The sequence below is a fragment of the Rhipicephalus microplus genome, chromosome 4 (assembly GCF_043290135.1).
Source record: "Rhipicephalus microplus isolate Deutch F79 chromosome 4, USDA_Rmic, whole genome shotgun sequence".
NCBI lineage: Eukaryota > Metazoa > Arthropoda > Arachnida > Ixodida > Ixodidae > Rhipicephalus > Rhipicephalus microplus.
Window position 1 is genome coordinate 96,304,220 of NC_134703.1, and position 24,011 is coordinate 96,328,230.

The following is a 24,011-nucleotide window of genomic DNA, read 5'->3' on the forward strand; positions in this document are numbered from 1 at the left end:
TACTTTCACAAGCTTGTAGTCAAATACAATGTTGAATTCTGATCAATGTGTTTTGGCAATCGATGTAGGCAGTCATACAAGCAAACACTTGCTGTCCTCGACGTCTTCATTTCCATAGCCTGTTCGTACACTGCAGGGTTTTGTATGAAGTGCATTTATCCTTTATGTATTTTGACTTGACGGTGACGTGACGGGGACCATGATTTCTGAGCGAATAAAGCCTTCTTCCAGATCAGCAAAAAAAAAAGACTGCGCATTGTGCTCGAAAAAAAAAACTGCGCATTGTGCTCGCTGAGTCAAATGTACATCTTTCAGGCGTCGTGCAAATATAGTCCGTTAGAGAGGTCGTAGTCAACGTGCTAGAACTTGAGGAAGTGCCACATGGAGTCTCGTGAGAGTGCGACATTTTCAGTAAAATAATAACGGCATTATTTGGAAATAGAAGGTTGGGTAAACCAATGGCAACGTGGACTGTGCTGTGACATTTCCGATGTGTGCTTCTGTCCAACGTCGCTGTAGAGGAGAGAGCGAGTCACAAGCACGCAAACACAAACACACGCAAACACACGCAGATGCACGCGCGTAGAAGTTCGCGCATCGCCGACAAACACACACTCGCGCTCTGCACGCTTAAACAGGAGGCACTGATGCTTGTGGACATGGATGTCCGTGACGGGTGACATGGTGGGCGCGGTGGCCGACTTTTCGACCACTGCTCTCTTTCTAGTGACGGCACACCGGGCAAGGACGTCATTCTACAGTTGACCCTTTGAAATGCACGCCGTCGTCCTACTTGGTTCTTTGGTCTGCAGTAAACAAGAAAACGTTGCTCGGTTAGCATACGGATAATTAGCAATGGAACTTAGCATACATCAATACTGCGCTGAGGATTCCGGCAAAGTACATTAGTACATCAAGTTTTTTGTTAACTCGGCTTGAATTACAACTGTGTTTAAACCATCATAAATTAGAATCATATAAGGCCCCGACGCGGTGCTCTAGTGGCTATGGTACTCGACTGCTGACCCGCAGGGCATGCGATCGAATCCCGGCTGCGGCGGCTGCTTTTCCGATGGAGGTGGAAATGTCGTAGGCCCGTGTTCTCAGACTTAAGTGCACTTTAAAGAACCCCAGGTGGTCGAAATTTTTGGAACCCTTCACTATGGCATCTCTCATAATCACATGGTGGTTTTGGGACGTTAAACCCCACATATCAATCAATCCGAATTATATAAGGTCTCGCATGCTGCTCATATCCCACTGAGATGCACAGATGTACGACACAGAGAAACGATGTTACTCATAGAATGTGGGCATGAGAATGAGGTGCACCACGTGGTTTCGTGAGCTGCATGATGCGACCTCTGTTGGCTGCACCCTCTGTCCGTAGCTGCTTGCGTGAATATTGGAGATATTAAAAACATGGTTTCATTCACGTCCACTGGGTCCTAAATTGGTATCCTCAATCGCAGGTCGGACCACTCATGCGTCGATTCTGCCGAACTCACTCAAACTCAAATAAAGCCTTGCGTCCAAGTCTGAGCGAGTCCGGGTGAGTAATATGTCGGTGACATTGAGTCCGGAGTAGCCCGGTAAGGAAAATGTGTAGTGAGTCTGAGTCCGAGTTAATCCGGTCGATTAAAATTTTGGTGAGTCTGAGTCCCAGTGAGTCCAAAGTCTAAAATGTTCATCTTGAGCGAGCCTTATTTGTACACTTTTTCACCGATCTATGGCTCTACTTATACAAACTTCAACATTACTACGAGCCTTACCTATATACAGGCTCTCGTTGATAGTCACGCTGACTCCCGCATACTTCAAACCACCGGTTGTTTATACGTTAGCTCAATATTTATCCATCAGTAGCGAACAAGAAGAAAATTATCGTGACCATTCCTCTCCCCCCCCCCCCCCTTTTCCCGCAAAAACTTTTTCTCGCGATTTCTTGGAAAAAAATAAAACATTTCATGTGAGTCATCTCTTTCGATAAAAAAGTGCTTGTTCGACTGTTACCACTGACATCCTATTGTTCAAGTTACGAGATGCAAAAGCGCCAACTGGAGCACCGACTACGTGAGGTATTGGTGTTTAAGACCATTGACACCAAGCTCACATAAGGAAATCGAACGCTAACATAATCGAGAGTCGGCTAACCAAGGCTACCTCAAACTCAGGTAGAGCCGTGAATCGGAGTTCGAGTGAGTCGCAAAGATAAAATATACTTCATGATTTAGTCTCACTGAGCTTTACGTGTTTCGCCGAACTACTTCTCAAACATGAGCAAGCGGTTGAAAAACAAGATTGTGTTCCGCCGCAAACCGTTCAAGCGGTACATACTTTGACTCCAGCGATGTCATTTCTGCTTGTGTGCCGGTTGCTATGCGATATCCATCAGTGCAAACACGCCTGTAAGCACCCTCAGCAGAATGTCCACGGTGTGAAGTCGGCTCGCCGCGCTAACCAGTCGTCCTGCACAAGTGAACAACGCGGTTTTTTACGGCAGTAAATAAGAAAGACAAGAGAAAAGCCACGTGTTTAAAGATTTCATGTTGCACTGCTTGCAATAACCGGTAAAACTAAAGAAGTCAGGAAGGTACTTGGTATGCACGACAGTTTCCCATCACAGGCTGGAAGAACACCATACGTGTCTTGCCCTAAAAGCTCCCAGCACAGCAACAAAAATAAAACGAAACCATGTCTCAGGAGCTTTGGTAAGTTCTATCATTCACCGCGTGTGCTTGCGTATGTGGACACGAGCATACATCTTTAACCCGATTTGACAGGCCAGCAGAGGCTTATTCGGCAGCTTGTTCGTGAAGTCGCGCTTTCCTCTCGTGGTCCTCTAATATCGAAACCTCGCTTCACTCACCCCGTTCTCTAAACCAAGTGAGCTTTCGTCGGTGTCGACGCAATTTGTCGGACTGGTTAGCGTATGCAGCGGCGCATCCGGCTGCTACACTAGCGGTGGTGAGCTGTTCGTTCAAATTAGGAACATGGACCCGTGCCCGTCTTCCAGCAGTACGCAGGAGACCAATTAGCGTTGGTGTGAGTCAAGGGGGCCCCAGCAAACAAGTTAATGCTCGACGGTTACCGCGGTGCCACTCTAACAACGCAGGCGACGAATCGAAGTCGTAACCAGCTCGAAAATTTTGCACGTTGGGCCGCATAACTTACGAGATTTATGAAGCAACCAGCTTTTTATTGTTACTTGAAATAAATGAACTCCACTCTTAGTATATTTTTTGAATTGTGCGGCATCTCAAAATTTTCGAACCTTTAATTGGAGGGCAGTGCAAGCATCATTTTTATTGGTATTGCACTTTGATCGTGGGAAAGTGCCACAACTTTCGTGTAGTTGCCGTAAGAAAAAAAATCTGAGTGATAAATAGCTCAAATAATTAAAGGAAGTGAAGACATTGTGGCATATTATTTTCAAACTGAGCTTCATTATTCAATATAGTCGACGGATAATGTATTGTTCCCATGACCGTTGTAAATAAGCAGTTACAATAGCAAACAATAGGCACAACGTCAAACATTTACTGGTTGCCTCCACCAGCGCATATTTCGTATGTAAATTATAGCATATGAGGTGCCTGTTTTTTTTTTAACTCAAATCGTTTCTTTGCGAAACTAAAGCAGTTTGATCGATGCTATCGATATACGTAATATCTGGCTGATACATGCCTGGCAGCAGTCCAAGCCGTCTCTTTGTCTTGACACTTACCAAAGTTAGCATAAGAGGGCATTAGGGTATGAAAAAACACGTTGAACGGAATAATAACTGAGTTGTGTGAAATACTTGACGCGCAAGTAATGAAACCATTTCTTTCATCCCGTGTGGCCCCTACCCGCATACCACGGTCCCCAGAATACATGTATGAGCTACAAGTGATCGAAAGTTTGCATCAAAGCAGTAATTTTTCCACGATAGGGTTACGGAGTTTGTATGGCGGAAAATGCAAAACAGGAATCGGCAATGTTGTAGGTGAGCACCCGTAGGATCGAAAATCGCATTTTCTGGAAAATAGTCGAAGCCCACCCTCCTTTCATGTTGCTGCTCTCTGAAATAGATATTTTCCCGAAAAACAGGAGCTTTTCACAAAGGTTTACCGCAAGCGTCCCCGCGAACCCCGGAAATATATTATTGGCTTCAGTCATACCCGAGACGTATTCATAACTACTCAAAATGCACAAAGAATACAGTCGAGCTAGCAACGCTTGACTCATATAAATTATTTTAACATGTTTGAAGCGATATACCGTACTCGTCGATTGCTTGTCATGTTATTAACTTCCAGAATGACTGGTATCTGCCGCATTTTCCAATAAACAAGGAGTATCCAGCTCGAACGCGGCCGGCCATTGGTGTTGCGAAACATGTACTAAAACGGCATGACCAAATAAATAACTAAATATATAGACCACTCCTGAAATTTTATGTGTTTAAATTGCGGTGCATTTATAAAGTACGCCAAAGTGGCCAATAAGGTATTTATTTTTACTGCATGCTTTTTTCTTCCAACGTACAGTAAATGTTTATAAGTACGAGGGTGCTCTTGCGATCGGTTCCCACTTCAATGCGGCCGCCGTGGTCGGAAACCTATCGCGTGCTCTCAAGCTCAGCACAGTGACAGTTTACATTTTAAGCTAGCATGATGCCAAAGATCCAATGATAGGCCTGCAATTACCCCGAGTCGATAGTGCGACACGTCACAACCAGAGTACCTCCACCATGATGGTGCAGCGTTTACAACACTTGGCTGCTGACGCGAACATCGCGAGCTTGATCTCGACCATAGCGGTCGCGTTTCCATGGAGGCGAAGTGATAGAGGCCCGTGTACTGTGCGATATAAGTGCACGGTAAAGGACAGCAGGTAATAGAATTTTATACAGCACTTCATTGCGTCATGCCTCATAATCAGGCGAACAGTGAGGTTGGGGCCCGTAAAACCATAGATATTGTCTTACCTGGGCACAGAGGTAGATCTCTGAGCTTAGAGAGCGAGTGCACAAAACATTTTCAAGCACGTACGCTTATCGCTTACGACAGTACAACATCAGGACGGTGCAAGAATTGCTTGAAAATGGTTGTAGCGATTGTATAGTGAATATCGTTTGCGCTGAAGGTAATCCAGCAGCGATGAGCGAATGTGCCTGCCGTGAATGGGCATAGAAAGAACAGTTGCCGTTTAGACCCGAAAGAGGACGCCAGAATTCTCCTGGAGTTCTGCCAAACCATAATAGACAAGTCTGTGAATTGTTTATGCATTTCGAATAACTCACACAACATTCTGCAAAAGAAAGCGGTCCTTTCTTTTCCAGTCGATACAGCGCGCAGAGCCGACGACTCTAAAGCTCACAATGAAATTTTTTTCCATCGTAGCACTGGGGCATGATGCAAGCAGTTCTGTGAAAACAGTAGGCTAACATTAGACATCAAATAAAACATCACCTCCTCACTTGCGGTCTCATCGTATTCGTTATGTCAATATACGTCTCAAAATAACGCCTAGAAACTAGAGTTTCTGTGAAGCTGTTGAAATTCCCACAACGTTGCTTCTGTTCGATGAGCGCGTATCATCGCATAAGTATTCAGTTGCGATGTTTCCCGGTTGGTATCAGTTGTCTCTGATCCACTCCTCACGTCCATGTCTAGCAAACAACCTGCTGCTTTCCGACGTTCACACATTTGTTCATTGCATTCCAAAAATATCTCGAGTCTGCCGTTATGCCCTAAGCGCGAAGCCGGTTTATGTGTGCAGGTACTTGCTACAAAGCTTTACTTGAATTGTGGACGTCCACGCATGGATCCAAAACAAAGAAATGAGCTTCCTTTAAGCTCACTGAATTTTTTTTTACAACGATAAAAGACGCGCTTGTTTGGGGGCGCGAGAAAACACATTGCACTTCCCGTACTGTCACTTTGATGTTTTGGTCTCTTTTGGAATTTCGGGAAAAGCGAATAGACCAAAAATACGTTATGTTGTTTTGAGAGCTATATGCTTCTGAATACGCAGCTATTCTTATTTCCCACGTCTTTGCTGAACGCGCATTGTTACTTTGTTATCGTTATTGCACTTCCTGAAAAATATGCAAATACTGCAGTGATATATTATTATTATTATTATTATTATTATTATTATTATTATTATTATTATTATTATTATTATTATTATTATTAATGCCCAAAAACCACAATATTATTACGCAAGCGGCCACAGTGAGTCTCCGGAAATTTCGACTGACTGGGAATGGTTAACGTGCACCTAAATGCACATACGTAGGCCTCAAACCTTCTCTTCTCCATCCAAAACGCAACATCCGCAGCCATGAAACTAACACGTAGTGACCAGTGCGGCCATGCGGACTTCCTAATACAAATATATATCTTTGGTGCAGTTGTACGAGCTACACATACAGAACGAATTTAACGCTTGGGCGAGCCCTATAAATTAGCTGAAAGATTCATCAGGGCGACAAACGAACGTGATTAATTGCTATTTCAATTATTGTGGCACCTACACTGTTTCTGAGCAAGAATAAAATATTAAACCACCTATCAGAGTTTAGTATGTCCAACAGTGTCTTGTCGATGGCCAAACAAATTACATAGTACAGCTTAGTAATACATCTTGCCTTCTAAAAGCACTTTCCTTACCGGGTTCAAACTCAAGCCGCCGCTGCTGCCTATAGTTGGTCTCCGGGATAGCAAGCACGCACTCAAACACGTACTCCACGTGGCCGGACTCGTCCAGCGCGCGGCTGTCCAGTGCGTACGTCAGGCGCACGTGGTAGCCGGCAGCGCCTTGGGCGGGGGCCACCATCCTGGCAGGAGCCGAGGCCACCGGTCGTGACACGGGATCTCGGCCGCTGCTCTGGTAGAGGAACAGCGTCGGCTGTGGGAACACGCTGTCCGCTTCACACGACAGGTTCGTCACGTGCGCCGACACCCGCTGGTAGGTGAAGTCAAACCTCTTGGGAGGAGCTGCGGGCGAAGAAAAAAAAAACACTAAGCAAGGAGTTCTGGGATAGAAACAAAGTGTCGAGGTTCAAGGAATAGTTGCATCTTGGAATAAATACTCGAACGGCGTAACACTCAGCAAAAGGCACATATATGGCCGCAAACACTGTGCGGCCTGTTGTAACAGCATGGTATACTTTTGCTTTTACGTAGACCACTAATTGTCACCTATTGTCTCTTGAGTATACTGCGGACTATTGTAACCTTTCGTTATTTTGGTTTGAAACAAACTAACTGCTCGAGCAAAACTTTCTTAGTCAGCAATCATGGCACAAGTTTTTGTTTCATTCCGTCAATCAATCATTCAATCCCTCAATCAGTCAATCAGCCTGTTACAGAGTTGAATGTGTATATTGACAGCACATGTACAGGGCAGTGTCGGAAAAAACGCGACTTCCTGTCTAGCGAAGTGTGGTAACCCATCCCAGGTATAAAAGCACACAAAAAGCGCTGGCTTACACATGCAAAAAAATTATAAACAAGTAAGCAGCCACAGGTTCACAATTTTTTAACTGTTATAACATTTCTATATCTGTTTATTACTTTTTATAAAAACATTGTTAGAAGAACACTCATACATTGAGAACTGTCTGAAAGATTCAGTTTGTAACAACGGTGTATTGTAACATTCTCTTTTCAATGACACAAAGCAAGGTATATGTGGGAATAGCTAGACCTATTGAATGACAAACCATGTTAATAATATTCACTAAATGAAATTGTTCCAGGTATTTATACACATCAATTTTAATGATAACAAGACGGATGCATTCCACAGAAAAAAAAAGTTGGGTTTGACGCGTCACTATATAAGCCTGTACATTCTTTAGAGTCCCAATTACTGAGCGGCTCATCTGCACTGTGATGTTAACTGCGGCATGTACATTTATTAGTTCGGGTATTACATGCGCTAGCCTTTCTGTATCGTATTTTCTCGTACTCTTTTGCTGCAGTGTGTTATGCGTCTAAAGTTGTATGTTTCCTGTCATAGAGAATATGCATTATGGAATGCGACCCCGTTAGACTATGATCTCTTACGTAGGATCATTGCTATACTCAACATCTTTTCCAACAATTATATGTTGTGTTTGTTGTAGAGGGAAAAAATGCGTTCTAGGTCGGGCACCTTCGTTTCTCCGTACCACCCATTTTTTTTAGTTTATGAATACATTGTTTCTTTCTTTGTTTCAATAGTCTTCTGCACATTAAAAAATAGCGAATACGCGAGTGTACTAAACAATAATACATTTGCATTATTTTTCAAATAGGCAAGCAAACATCTGATTTCCCTGATTACACCAACTCACCGAGAAAAATAAATGTGAACATTTCTCATGTGATATGTCTAGTAGAATGTTTCATGAAAAGTAATACCAAGAAACTTTAGGCATACGACTTGATCAATTTAATATTCTCATAATTTACTTGAGTGCCTCGGCGTATACTTTTATTCGTTCGGTCGTAAATACCATATTTTCTTTTTTTGCGCCACACAGTCCACATTTCATATAATCGGGATGCTGGTGTGCCTTTTACTTAAGCAGTAATGCAAGTGCAACTGCTAATCATGAAAAAGTTTTGAACAGGGCTATGACTGGAATTATCATTTAGAGAAGCAAACTTATCTCTGTCAAGGCAGTAGTTGATGCCTTAGACAGTTGTCCTCGTCAAAACGTGCTTTCTGTCGATACCTCTATTCAAAAAATTTTAGTCTCTTTTAGCTTGCATTGTTTGAAGTTTTCCCTTCTTTCTAGAAGGTGACACGTGTTCCGGTTACAAGAATCTACTTAAGACACTTCCAGAAAACTTACTGGGCTTACATAATCCCACGTGCGTTAGTTCGTATAGCCTTTCTTTTATTAAGTTTCAAACTTGTCAGCAAGATTCAAGTAGCAACATTGACTAAGAAAATATGTCTAGAATATTTTTAATGTAATTTAAGGCGTTCCAGCGTAGACTTCCATATTAGCCAGCAGAAACAAGGGATAACTTTTAAAGTGATGGTCAGGAACGTGTCCTACATAAATTCCCCAAAATTTGCAAACACGCCCATATTCACGTTATTTTTCTACCAAACCTACTATGACGATTTGTAGTGACATACAGTGTACAGTCAACAGTTCAGCACCCACAGTAATTCAAAGCAGACCTTCTTTCTGAATAGCAGCACGCCACTAATTCATTACTTATTTCACCATTCGCGCATACATAACAGCCTTTTTTTAAATTGATTTTTTTTTCTCACAACGTGGTGTATGGTTTTTTATATTATTCAGGCTGCATCAATTTTTAAAATCCATGTCTAACTTTTCTGATCTATTTCTTGATAACTATACTTCATTCACATTTCTCCTCCGCTGCGTTGTTGCGCTCACCACTAGAATTTAGTTATAATCCTTTAACGACCCCTACCTAATTGTTTCGTTTAGAAAGCTATGGGATTCAGCCAACTAGTTTCCCAAATGTCATCTTAAGACCAAGTGGAGAGTAAGTAGAGGCATCAAAATTCTCCGTGTTTTAGCACGTAATCACCGTCAAGTGATAACTTGAGGACTGGCAGTCTGGCACAGCAGATTTCAGACATCACCACTCCTCTTCCTTTGCTTCCTCACACGTGAACACCACTGCCGTTAAGCCAAACGGGATGTCATTAAGGGGCAGAAAAACTTCATTACGGCCCCAGATTAGTATTGCCAGATTCATCGAAGGCTACCTGATTTGACACCATGATGCACTGGGAGTTCTGTATTGATGCAAATGCCTCCTTCCTTCCTCCTTCAGCCTCCTCACTTTTTTTTTCTTATTCATGAGGCTGCCAGCTTGCGGGCAAAGATGGCGTGAGTCCAGCTCTCGGTTGAGCAGGGTCTTTCTCGCTTTTATCTTTTTTGGACTTCGGACGCGTTGCTAATAAGCCATTGGCTACCGGCATTGTCCAAAGTTGCCACCCCACTTACCAGCGCTTCTTTAATGACCTTCTGCTACTAATTTTCCTGTGCGCTATTTCGCGCACGCTCATTACGGAAGCGTATAGAAGAGGAAAGTTTGCCCTAATACAGTGGCAGCCCGCGCTGTGCGCTCTTGTGCATATTAACGGAAAGAGTATTGGCGGTACGATGGTAATACTAAAGTTTTGACTGTGATTAACTAACTTGGACGGCAAATAATATGAATTGGTACCCTGCTTTTAGAGTGTCTAGGCAGTATCTGAAGTTTATGAGTGAGTAAAACGTGTATGCGATGAACATTTCAAATGTGAAGCATTTTATAGGCATCGTAAGGCACTTTGACCTTTCTGCCTACGTGTTTGTTTGTATCTAGCCGCCTACGATTGGCTACTCTCGTGATCGCCTCCTTATGGTGGTACAGACCTAAATTTGTACCAGAAGGTAAGAAGGTTTGAATATTACGAATTTCTAGTCCTGACATGAGTAACGTAGTCTTGACATGGGTAATGTAGTCATGACATAAGTAACTTAGATTCGTCTCGCGATCATTTTGCTTCTGTTTGTCACAACTGTCTAGTGCCACACGACCAGAGTGTGACTTATTCAACGCAACTGTTGACGTTATGAGTTGTATATAAATTGGTGCATAGCTTTATGAACGAGTTTATTGCTATAGAGTCATTCACTTTGACTAGCTTTGTGAAAACATTAGGCAGCAAAAGATGGTTGACAAGAAGGCAATAACATCCTAGAAACGTGATAGCAATAATCATCATAGCAAACTTCAACCACTAAATCTGTTATTTATATGTCGGTCCATTTTCCTTAAATCACGAGTTATTTCCGCTATACAAGAAACTAAGTCACCTGAGCGACACCGGACCCCTTCAACTTTAATCACAAGTGTCAGAACATAGTATAAAAAGAGCATTCTTAAGTACCACTCACCTACTTTTTTTGTTTGTCAATGTGTGAGTATACGTTCATGTGCAAGTATGTGTTTTGAATATAACTTTCATGACATTAGGATAGCTGGCTCCAACGTACCCTACCTCTACCTGATTTTGTCTATATGGATAAAAAATAAACTAATAAATAAATATATTTGCATGAAGTAAGTGTATAGTAGCGTGCTTCGCAACATAGCACCACCATTTGAAGCGTTAAGGAAAAGGAGTATATTAGCTCTTTATTCCATGCCGTTGAACCTAACACTCTCGGGCTCCATGGCAAAGTGCTCTACTAATTAGAAAAGTCAGCTACGCAACAAAATACAGTATGTCCAGTAACAAATTTCGAACTGATGCGCTATCTAAAGTCACCCACCTGTGCTGAAAGAAAGCTTCAGTTTCCAGCTGCTACAGTTTTGTTGTGGTGGTGTTCGAAAACTAACTAAAGATCGCGGTAACAAGTCACTTGGCACGATGGCTGCAATTTTATGGAGATTAAGTTCTGTAGGCCCGTCTCCTTACATTTTGATTTGTGTTACGGATACTCATGTAGTCCTCATTTCCGGAACATTCTACTGTGATGTGCCTCGTAATCACAGTCAGGATTTGAAACATAAGACAGTCACAATCATTACTATTTCAAAAAGGGAACGTCAGCCGCAGTTGAATGACAGCCCCAGCCTACCATAGACGGTCATGAGCTTGGACTCGGAGTCTTGTCCTGCGAGCGACATGACGTGGCAGGAGTATCGGCCGCTCAGCTCAGTGGTTGGCCGCACCAGGTTGAGCGCGCGAAACTTGGTGAAGCTGTTCCCGTTGGAGAGCGAGTAGTCCAGGTTGATGCGGTCCTTTAGGCGACTGGACACGAACCGCTTGTTCAGCTCGGGGATCCACTGGTAGATGGGTTGCGGATCATCGTTGAGGAACCACTTGATCACCAGGTGCTCGTCTTCACGGTTCGCGTTGTACACACAGTCCAGAACCACGGAGTCCTCAGTGCCATTCTGCACCCACTTGGGCACCGACAGGTGGAGGATGTGCAGGCTGGACGCCACTGCAATTACACGAGAACAATACCGGTTAGCGTTTCGATTAACTTTGTGTGTGGCTCATATACGCGATTCCACGTTAATTTTGGGTGTAGTGAGTCTTTCAGGACTAGGTGCAATGCAGCTACAGAACCTCATGAAGCCGCCCTTCTGGGTGAGCACTCATGAACCGTAAAAGTGCGCAAAGTCTAAGTGCTGCTCTACCGATTTAAAATAACAGGTAGGTTTATAGATGGCACTGCGAACTGAACCCGGTACCCAACACATCGGAAGGGGACGCTCAACGATAATGCAACCACTGCCCTATATTACGTTTGAGGTACCACTTCTGCAATCACCGTGGAAGTACTTGAGTCATGATATCATGGCAAAATTACCTTGTTTGTACTATTATAGAGTTCCTCACAACATCATCACTCTGCGCTTCCGCAAAAACTGCAGGAATGATACTTACCTTGTTTGTACTATTATAGAGTTCCCCACAACATCATCACTCTGCGCTTCCGCAAAAACTGCAGGAATGATACTTTGCATTGTCTCAGGCGTTTCTAAGTCACTCTGTAGATGCACGCAAAGGAAGGCACTGGGAGGTATAAAAGGAAAAGCCGGCGATGTACACGTTCTCCAATTGACTTTTTAACCCATCAGAAGGCGCAGTGGTACGCTTTCGCACGCGTTGCAGTGGTCTCTCGAATCGCTCACTCGACAGTGTCTCCGTCAACGTATGCGGTCAAATGAATTCATTCATAAATAAAATAGTTCCCACGAATTCAGATGAACAGAGAAGCGATACAACACTGCCAATAGTTATGAAATACGTGCGCATTTACAGTGGTTGTTTGTGACGTTCGTCAAACTACCTGCGCGTAACTGCCTACTATTTCGTCAAACTTTTGTAAGGTCAGGCGTCGTTGTAAAAGCATTGTGCTGACATGCCAACCATAAGGCTGATCTTTGGTGGCGCGATAGCAATCAAATGACACTCTCGGCGGGTTTTTCCCGTAGCCATCATGTTCCCACAATATATATATATATATATATATATATATATATATATATATATATATATATATATATATGCATATTTTTGTAACCATGCTACCTCATGTTATGCCTTTGTTCTGTACCACTCCCCTCTGTAATGCCTCTGGCCCTGAGGGTATAATAAATAAAATAAAATAAATATCTGCCAGCATGCGTGCAGGCCATGCACTCCCGTGTTCCCTTTCACAAAAATTGACGCTGTACGTAAATCGCTCGCTCGCCGTTGCCGTGTACAGAGTCAATTTTTGTGAAAGGCAACACGGGAGTGCGTGGCCAGCGCGCTCCGGTGGCTGCTGCTGGCAGAGCGTTCCAGCGGGAGCAAAAGCAAGCACAGCCTATTTTTGCGTCATCTCGTGGCGAGCAAAACAAACAGTCATTGGTGATATAGGACCAGCGACAAGATTGCGACTCCCTCCCTCTCCTAGGTGATTACCGATCTCTTGTGTAAGTATTTCGATATTAAGTCCACGATGCTCTTGGCGCATAGCATTGGTGCCTCACATGTGCCAAACTTCGAAATTTTATTTGATTGCGAGTCGTTGGGGAATACGGGCTGCACAGTGCAGTTCCCCGCAACTTACAAAGGGCCTCCTTATTTCCTCAGTGCGAACAAATTCAATTTAATCAACTTCCACGCGGCGCTTTTTTCCTAGTGGCAGCATATACAACATTTAATATACAGATTTATTCTCTAGCATGATGAAACTAGCGCCCAAGTTACGCATCTACGAGCTTTCCTGGTTCCAAGCCTCAGTGTTTTCATCACCACGCCCCATACTGAAAATGCTGTGGTAACGTTCGCCGGGGGTTCAGGCTTGACCAGGAGCTATTTGTTTTGGGAAGACAAATAGGGCACTGGCCAGAGGGCGGATGGGGGGCAAGGGAGCACCTATAATACACGGGCGCTCCCTTTTCTATTCGATATAGTGGCAAGGAAGGAGGGGCTCACAACCAAGCAAGAACGGTGGAAGGCAAACTCGTGCTCTACGCGGGCAATGAACGCGAGGGAGTTGGGACGGGGAGATACGGTAGAGCTCCCCTTCCTGTAATAGGCTCCATTAATCAGAATCAGGTAGACCGTGCAAACTATGCCGCGACCGACGACCCGAATACCTCGTGTAAGTTTCTCGGCGAATTGCGAAGAAGGTGCGAGATGACCCGTCAGAACCCCGCACTCCAAAACATGCGCGGTCCAGCCGAGGCCACCACCAAAACAGCGGAGGAAGGGAGCGGGTAGAAGGTTCATTTTCTAGGCGTCTACAGGCATGAATCCATTCCTGTGTGTATGGTTGAGATCCGTTGATATCCATTATCAAACAATGCCTGCCTACACGAAGACAACTGCTTTTGTGCTTTCAGGTGCTTCTCAAGAATGACATATGCACAACATAGGAGGTATCACACCGGCGATCAGATTATCGAGCTGGATGTGTCCTACAATGCAAACTTACTTTCTAACGTAATGGCACTACCAGAGATGCATTTTCTTCCGGTCCATTTTATCCTTCTCATTCAATCTTCTACTGTTTCCCTGCAGTTATGACACTTATAGCACCCACGCCTGTCAGTCTCATCTATTTTTAATCACCGGCCTATAGTGTGGTTTAGTTCCTTTTTTCCGCTATGCATGGTCTTTTCTTCTTACCTGCTGTATCGTGTTTCAATCTCTGCTGTTTTTTCGCTTCACTCTAACCCTGTGGTTCGTTACTCACCCCTTTTTCGCATCTTGCAAGCGATTTCCTGTCTAGTTCTCCACGAATGCAATTTGTATGCTTCTGAAATACCTAGAAACCAACGCCAAGGAATGATGACTCAAATACCAAGAAATACGTTCATAGGGTGAGCTTATTACTTATGCTTCTCATAACGCTGCTTTAGTATGCTGAGGAACAGGGTTTCACCAAAATGTAAGCCCCAATGTGTCCTTAGCTTTATAATATCCGTCCTGAACTATAATTGGTTCTATCTTTAGGGAAAATTGCGCAACGCAAAGTTGCTTCCACCGTAGCGTCAGCTCGTGCTGTCTCACATTTTGTTGCTCACGCACCATGAGAATTTTTCAATTTCGGCCTACCTCTCTTCTGATGTCACTCTCAGCTTGCGGGCCAGTTGAATGCGTTCTACGGGTGAAGCAAATGGCTCGCTTACCAATATTCACCTAAAACCTTGTGTTCGGAACTTCGTTGATATTCCTGCTAGCCGCAGCTCACTTCAAAGCATGTGTGAAACGCTAATTAGAACTTCGACAATTCGGAGTGTGAGGATTCCAATTATAGGCAGCTAAAAAAGCCTAAAAACTTCCTTTGAAAACATTGAAAATAATCTATACCCAGGGATGAGGTTTATAAACTATTCATGCAGTTTGGGGCGTTTAATTATTCGTGAATATACCAAAAATAATCTGTGTAACGCTATTTCCATGCTGCTTTTCTGACGTAAAGGAAATACAATTTTATGTATGGGTGTCTACAGAGTCAGACATGCTACCGGCTAATAATTACGACGCAATAGTAAGCTAAGCACATGCCTGTGCTACAAAATGGCTACGAAGGAACTGGCGCTCTGAACTTCAACGAAACCATCCTGGCTAAAGAAAGAGAAAAGTCGAGTAGCCGGATTCCGCTTCACTTTTACTCGCAGCAACTGTTTTCTCGCGACTTTATGCCTAAATATACAAAAGCACGAGCTCGCTGATTGCCAAACTAAAGAAAAAAAGATCAATACTCGCTCCACCAAAGAGTAAACTCTGTCTGACGGCGCGAGCATAGGGGAGCACCAAGAGGTCCACCCATTGTATATTTCCCTGTATAAGGGTATAGTCGTTGGCTGTTCGACATATGTGGTACTGCGGCACTTTGCTACCCGCTATTCGAATCACATCTTTCTTCCTGACCTTTTTTTTTTTTGCCCTGCATATGTTTGTAGTCCCACCCTGCTGCGTGCCTCTCATGCACCTCCTGGAGTTTCTCTTTTCATGCTCCGATTGCTCCGTCGTTCAGTGTGGTTCACCCTGTATGCACCGGTGCAGGTCGTTTTGGGGGAGCACTGAATCTTTAAGCAACTTCCAGTCGTGCTTCCGTGTTCATTGTTGCCTCGCTGCGTCGTGCACCACAAAGGGTGGCACTGACAGGGAGGACACGAGGGGGTTCTGATGGGCGTCCTGCAGAGCCCACACGCTGGGGTTTGTTTGGTTTCATTCTGGCAGTTTGAAACTCGTGCTCCGCATGGCTGCCTTGCTTACGTTTGCTAAATTTTCCACCGTTGAGTCCCTTCAGCATTACCAATAACAGGCACTAGTACTGCCACTAACAATGTAGCACTCTGTGTGTGTGTGTGTGTGTGTGTGTGTGTGTATGTGTGTATATGTGTGTGTGTGTGCGTGCGTGTGTGTGTGTGTGTGTGTGTGTGTGTGCACAATGCGAACATGAAGCAATCAGTTTTTACACCCAGGAGTGGCAATATTTTCTTATGTTATTTACCAATAAATATGAGTTAATTTATCAAAAACTACACAAATAAATGTAAGCAAAACATAAAACCACGACATTGATAGCACCCACATCATAAAAAAGATTTATGTGAAATCAGTTATCAGCAATTTTCATGACAGCTTCAATACTATTATGGGGAAAACCCGGAAGACGGGACAGCTAAAAATTACTAACGGACAAAATGCCATTGTTTCACTGTTCCTATGATTGGTGTTCTTTTATCGAAATGCACGCAAACTACTCAGCTCAGCTTAGTAATCTTGGCATAATAGTAATATTAAGAGTATAGATTCACGCCCCGATATTGTAATATTTTTGATACGTGGTTTTAAAATTACCACACAATTAAAGGAAATGGGCACCATTGTGTTCACTTGAACCTTCCACTCAGCGACATCTCATTTAATATTAATGTCCTTGATGCCTAATTGAACCAACAATCTAATTAAGTGTAAATTATCATCTCCCAACAGATACTGCGCTCACAAACTGTGCCGAAATACTAGTCCACACAAGGCACTTGCATAGCGTAAGGGCATCCACGCAGGAAAATTACGAGGGCTGAGGAGGCTATGTAGGACGTTGGTAACTAACCATTGCCTATCAAATCAAGTTAACTGCACATTAATATAACACCTGCTCAGGGTAATTTGTGTATATGTGCTTTATTTTATTCTCTTGACAACAAGGCCGTTTCATAGGGATATTCATGAATCAGCACTCACAACCGTTTTTGGTAAGCGAATGTAAATTAGTATGATATAACGATGTCTTGGATATATTGCGCGATTTTATTGATATACGTGCGTGCTTTGGCAACATTGGTGAGCCAAAATCCTTGTTTTTTTCTGGCTTTAAGAAATACCAATTTTTATTAGCTCTGCACGTTTGCCGAGTCATATGGTTTCGTTGGTCAGTGAGAAATGTTTATTTCATAACGTTGTTTCTAGTAAAACAAGGTGCTCATGTGAAGTTTCGCAGCTAATTCCCAAATAGTTCTAACTTGATATCCAAGTGCTCAATAGCATTCAGCAACCAGCCAGAAAAAACCTTGCAGAGGTAAACTAGCCGGCAAGAAACCTTCTCTTTAACACATCTACAGTGATATACAGTTGCCAATTTAACACATGCAGTGCTCAAAATGACGGACCTTAGCTAACCTATGAAAGAAACCATTAAGTTCTGAACAAGTTTACATCTCAGCTAAATGAAACTTGGTGTCAAATAAGGTTGCCGAACTTCACACGCATAGTTCAAAGCGGACAGAATAATGAAATGTAATTGCAGTGACATAAACTACGGAATCTACTAAGAAATGTTAGGTCATACCTCAGTTATTCGAATCAATACTGTCAGCAGCACTCTAGTACTGAAACACCGGTGCCTTTACTGGCATTCGTCAAATTTGCGAGCCCGTTTGCGTTTCCTGCCTCTTCCCCTGCCTCTTCTATGTATACCCAATAATCTAGCTCTCGAAAGCTACTTCTCAAGCTTCTCCAAGGCTGTTAAGATCCTTCTGTCACAACGACCTACGTTAGCATAATAGAAGTGGCCCGCTCTGTGCATTCGAGTAAATATTGGAGTTGAGAAGAACGGGTCCGTTTCTGTTCAGTCGAAAAGCCTCTTCGTTGCCGAAATAGCAGATATTCGTAAGTCTTCTAGTAGGGAAACATATGGTGTTCCGCTCGTTGCGTAAGACAGCCAAGAAGTAATGCTGCGTTTCGGCCGGCGAGCTGTAGAAACTTCCACTTCTCACAATCAGTATGAAATGTGGCCAGCCGAGCTATAGTGAGTAAGTCAGCGGCACTTTAGGGCTCTCTTGGGTCTTATTTTATTATTACATTGTGATCGTCGAAAGACTGCAAAGCCGCCGGTTGACCTATCGACTGCGCCAAGTCAACTACTACGCAACAGCCCTTGATGCTGAATTTTGTATATTGCCTGTACAAAAAAAGTGGTATATTTCTCATGTTTGCGTTTTCAACTTGAATTCTCTTGAGCAATGATTCTAACTTAAGCACTCCTTATGGGCAACGGTATTTCAAACGAATAAAGAAATAAACAGAAAAAAGTGCACTTGAAAAATGGTTTTGCACTATACACAGCAGCGCGGTTTCACCTAAACCACGCTCAAAAACAAAAGAGAATGCTTTATTGAAAATGACAGCATCAGTATAAAATGTTCAGTCATTTTGTAAAGCTTAGGCATTACGAACATAACGTTCAATATCCGAGGCCCGAAGATTTATGGGAAAAAATGATTTTTTTTTTCACTTCCCATTATCTAATCACACACCTTCAAGCTCTCAAGTCATGAGACACTTACTCAAAATACAAGAAAGCGGATTTCTCAAATCAATACTACTCGTGCTTTTGAGCAGCGTTGGCCTTAGAACTGGGTCAACAACAATAGCGCTACTGCACTTAACTAATATAGGGCTGACCATCAATCAAAAACAGCGTTGGGCAGCCCGTCCAAAGAAACTTGTACTACCGTCCACTTCACACAAAACAAAAATTAAACAAACGATTTTCCTGAGCACACTGAAGACTACTGAGCACTTCTGAACACAAATTGTTTATGAAACAGGTTTGACGCTTTCAGATTTACTTAGTCGAAGAGCACGTTCTATAACCACTACAAGTGCCCAGTATCTCCCCACAGTAATTTTGTCAACCTCCGCGCATAATCTGAGTAGAGAGATGGGCCTTGTTTTGTGGTGACTTGCCACAGACACCGTATCGGCGTTTCCCGAACCAATCCACTGTACCTCGACAATAGGTATGGATCTTTTGGTCAATTTTCCCGACGACGCGCAGTAATCGTTGGTGTTGTAAGACTTATCTTTGAAATCTGTCAATCAACAAACTATACAGAAAAGCTCTGTCTTCTCGTGGTGTTGAGTAGCCATTGATTCAGTCATAGCCCATTGTACTGCATACTGGCAATGACACTGCCCATGCCAATCTTTCTCATGCAGGTTAAGTCGGTTGGTGTTCTAGTTAGTCTAAAAAGCGTCTCCTAATTAAGCTAATCTCACTTCCAATCACACTTATACGCTTATACCGCAAATTATACTCTTTTAAGACATAAGCTCAGTCTCCTCCAGCTGCAAATTGACTTGATCGTAACACACTATTAAAGCTTTACTTGAATATGCATGTGTTGTTTGGGACCCCTTTACTAAAACCGACATTACCCGCCCAGAGAATGTACAAAGAAAAGCTGTGAAGTTTACTTTTTCAACACTTTCTCCGTATGCCTCATCTACGAAATTATTGCAGGCTAATAACATTCTTTGTTTTGCACTAAGTGGAAAAACTGCACGATTACAATTTTTTTACTTGCTTTAGTATGAGAAACTAGCAATTAATTCATCACCCTATATTTCATCATCAATATCAAGACTTACTCGCCACCACCACTCTAACTCATTAACATCATATTTTACGATAACAAATTTATTAATATTTTTTCTTTTCCCACGCACCATAACCGTCTGAAACAATTTTTGTAGCTTTCAGTCAGATTGCAATGGCTGCAAAGTCTATAAACTCTGTTTCTGTTTCCTTTTTTTTGTTTTTACCCTCACCCTGCTTGGACCTACATAAGGTCTGCAGTATTGAATAACAAAATAAAGAAAGAAGGAAAGAAAGAGAGAGAAAGAAAAATAGAAAGAAATAAAGAAATATAGAAAGAAAGAAACATAAAGAAGAAAGAGAGAAAGAAATAAAAATAAAAAAGAAAGAAAAATCAGACAGCAACAGTATATTAAAGCTTTGTCATTAGGTTCAACTGTGCATGTACTTTCTTAACCACTGCTTTTCACTTATTTCTTAGGCACAATTTTCTCCATTGCTGCAGGTTGTTCATAGATGTATTGATCTTTGCGTATGTTAGATATTGTCACAAGATCATGACGCAGACGAAGGCAGGAGACTGGTTGTTCACGTGAAGCTGTTTACTGGGCCGGGATTTTCGCCATATAAAATAAAACTCAGAGTACAGCTACACACACTGGCACTGATAGCGCTGAATGAAAGTGCCAGCTGTCGTTTAACTCACGAGCGGCGAAGCACGTCGGCATTTACACATGTGCTGTCGAATATTCCAGCCTTATAACTGTTCGTCGCACAAGCTCTGGAATAATCTCGAGTGTTCTCGTCTTGCGCGCAGTCGTAACCCAACGATCTACAATGACCCCGAACCTTCTCGAACGATGAGGCACAGCTAGCGCTGAGCACTCCTGAGCTAAAATTTGTGGAGAAACACCGGATCAAACGAAATTGGAAATAAGAAACGCCATTGGCAATATATACAGTTTGGAATATAATAAGGTCTGAAAGAACATTATATACAATGACTGTGTCATCTAAATAAAACTTTGGAATGTCTTTGTAAGGAATCGGTCATGTAGGAGAACATTAGGGTGGTGTAATTCTTCACATATAAAACTGAATAAATATAGTGGCGATATGTGCGCTTAATGTCAGTTGTCACAAGAAATTGACCAATTTAAGAAGCAATATATAGTATTCCTTCTTGAAATTACTATTCTTTGGCACCGCTTTCGACACTAAGTCTCAAAACGCCGCTGCAGCAATAGATAGTGCCACTCTAATGTCGGAAGCAACGAGAAATCTAGGAACGCGATAGCCATTCCCATTATTTCCTCGTGTACGTCATACTTCCCCACAACCACCTACCAAACCACCGTCAGGCCCCCCAAGAATAGGACGACGACAAGACAAAAGACGCTCAAAAAGACAGTCGGCAGACAAAAATCGCCTTTGTGTCGCTCTAATGTAAAATCGCCTTAATGAATAATAGCCGTGTTCACTTACAAATGTCTAGGACTTTTTTTGTTTCGCACTGTACATAGCGAGTACAAAGAAACAGTTCCATTGCTCCACTCTACATCTCTTCAAGGGGCTCAACTCGAGTGCGTGTCATAGCGAGAGTGTTTCCTGAGAAACTCGAGCACTGACTCTCTCGTTCACAGCGAGTGCATTTATACCTGTGCATTCGATACTCAAAACGCAGGCTTCAAAGAAACGTAGCAATAAAATTTTACAGAAAATTTTAGAACAGATTTTTAGAACAGAAATTTTAGAACAGAAATTTTAGAACAGAAAATTTTAGAACAGATAGAAGCATTAAACCAGGCTGTTACACACAAACAGCTCCTTCTCACCAAGAAATAAAGCTAAGCAGTTTTGTAGAAACGAAAAATGTAACTAGAAAAATTAAGAATGATTTTCTTTGCTCTTTTCGGCCTTTCTTTATTTCACAGGGCCTGTGTTATGTTTCGGGCTCAGAGTGAAATATAATAGGGTGAGCCTGCGTAGTGCACCCATGCGCATCATGAAGGCGAGACAAGACAATAAGTCCGCGTTTGTCAACGTATATTGACTTTTTTTTCTTTTCTTCGTCGTTCATAGGCAATATACAATCAAGTTCACAAAAAACTAAGTATCAAAACTGGGCCAAAAAAAAAGATGCGCAACACCCATTGTCTATCCCATTTCTGTTCTTGCTCCTAACTAGATTATTATACCCTGAACGGCACTTTGTGCGCCTTGGACATCGCTTGCTGGATGATTAGTTTTCTTCCCTACTCGGCGAACGCTAAGGCTCCAGAAATGCACGAGTGATTCCAAAGTGGTAGAGATAAAAAAAAGAGAGAGAAAGCACAAAAGAGCAGAAAAAGCTCCTGCCTTTGTTCTTCAATATCTCTTTTTCTCGATTTAGTTCTTTTTTCCCCGAGAGTAAGATTCGCACACCCGACTTTCCTTTTGCTGGTCTATGTCGTGAAGCTTATTCTGTTTTATAGACACACTTTTTTTTGCTTCTTTTGTCAGCGTGTAATGTACTGAAATATGTCCTCGCTATCCGTTTAGGCAGTTCCAGCGCGTTCTGAATTCATGGGCGATGCTCCGCATACGGCGGGTGACTTACCTTTTTTTTATTTAGCGACTAAAGAAAGGCGCTGAGAAAGGTGATCTCTGCGGCGCTGAAGCAAGCTACATTTATTTTTTGCGTGATTTCGAAGTTTCTCTCCCATTTTTGGCCTGCCAGTACACTAGCCTATATCACCTTTTCGTCGTGTGTAAGGGACTTCCGGCAAGCTCTTGTTGAAAGGACGTTGTAATTAGGCCTTGATCACGCGTTAGAGATTGCATGCGTTCGGAAAAGAGCTTGAATGTTTCCTTGGGTCAATAAGACTGCATCAGGGATTTTCTTTGAAGTTATTCACCAGATTTTTCAAAAATATCTTTCAGGTGCATTCACGGTTCTGTGAAGGAGAAGGTAGAAGTATTTGGAGATTGGAACAAATGTAAAGCGGAAGACTTGCGCACGGCTAACAGCGCGAAAAAGACCGACATAGACTATAACTGCACATGTCACAGCGCTGCGTCGTGCGCACTTCTAATATGCGTGTGTGTTTTTCGCGCTGTTAGCCACAATAAATAACGGATATAATGATGAAATATTGATTATCTTATGTACGTAGCAAATCGCCGCCATATTGAGACGTTCACTTTGCAGTTTTGCATGCCTACAGCAACTACATGAGAAGCCCTGCAGTACGCTCGTGCGCACTAAATAGGCTGTATTTTTGTAACTTTATTATATCGTTAATTAGACATCATTTATTAAGCGGAGAAGTAATTCATTGACCGAGGAAAAAAGAAATAAATGGCAGGGAGGTCAACCCTACGGGTGTCCTCTTCGCTACCTTTAGGTGCGAAGGGGGTGAATAGAATAATATTAACAAAAAGAAGAAGGAAAAACGCACCATCAGAACACATGTGCGCTGCTTCATTGAACGCCTGCAAGCGGCCACTTATAAAGTATCACGGCATATCCATCAATGAAGCTTAATCAGTGTGCGAAGTAATGGGATAGTTCAATGTCAGCGGCAATCACTCGTGACATCAAAACCACTCAAGCTCGTAAATCAGTGCCAAGCGGTCTTAAAGTTTTATACAAACTTAATCAGTCATAACTGTCGTGTTGTCATACCGATAGGTATAGCGCGAGAAAAAAATGACGACACAGAGACAAGAAGCAAACCTGTGTCGTCGTTTTGTTCTCGCGCTATAACTATGGTCATGCCATACCAACTAGCCCAAGCTACCACACTTCTATGTCATGTTGTTTTGAGTTGCAAATTTCGTTTCGCCTTCAATATTACTCCTGCGTGGTTGGCAAAGACGCGGTTTGTGCACGTTCCCCTGGTGGTTGTTGATTGTTTTTGATCATAATAAAGGCATCGAATCGTCATCTGCTGCACAAGTGAGTTGTTGTCTATGATCATCATTGTCATGGCGCATAGTAAATGTCTTTTATGCGCTTCGCCCTGATGGCAAAAAAACAATGTGCGGTCTAGTACGCCCTTGGTCATCCGCATCATCGTCATCGTCGGCGGCGGCTACGGCACCACAAAGGACAAGTTTCATTCACAATATGCTTCTTATCTAAAACAAAACTAAACTAAACGAA

General features: G+C 42.7%; 1 protein-coding gene across 1 annotated transcript in view; it reads right to left on the reverse strand.

The window, feature by feature from the left end:
- Window positions 1-340: 340 nt before the first annotated feature.
- LOC119172795 (uncharacterized) overlaps window positions 341-24,011 on the reverse strand; it is a 68,117-nt gene continuing 44,446 nt past the window's right edge. Inside the window, exons 2-5 of the mRNA XM_075893318.1 lie at window positions 11,606-11,974; window positions 6,663-6,989; window positions 2,338-2,469; window positions 341-806 (exon numbers count right to left, since the gene is read on the reverse strand). Of these exons, the coding sequence (XP_075749433.1) occupies window positions 2,378-2,469; window positions 6,663-6,989; window positions 11,606-11,974 (788 nt within the window). The 3' untranslated portion in view covers window positions 341-806; window positions 2,338-2,377. The remainder of the gene's footprint in view (window positions 807-2,337; window positions 2,470-6,662; window positions 6,990-11,605; window positions 11,975-24,011) is intronic.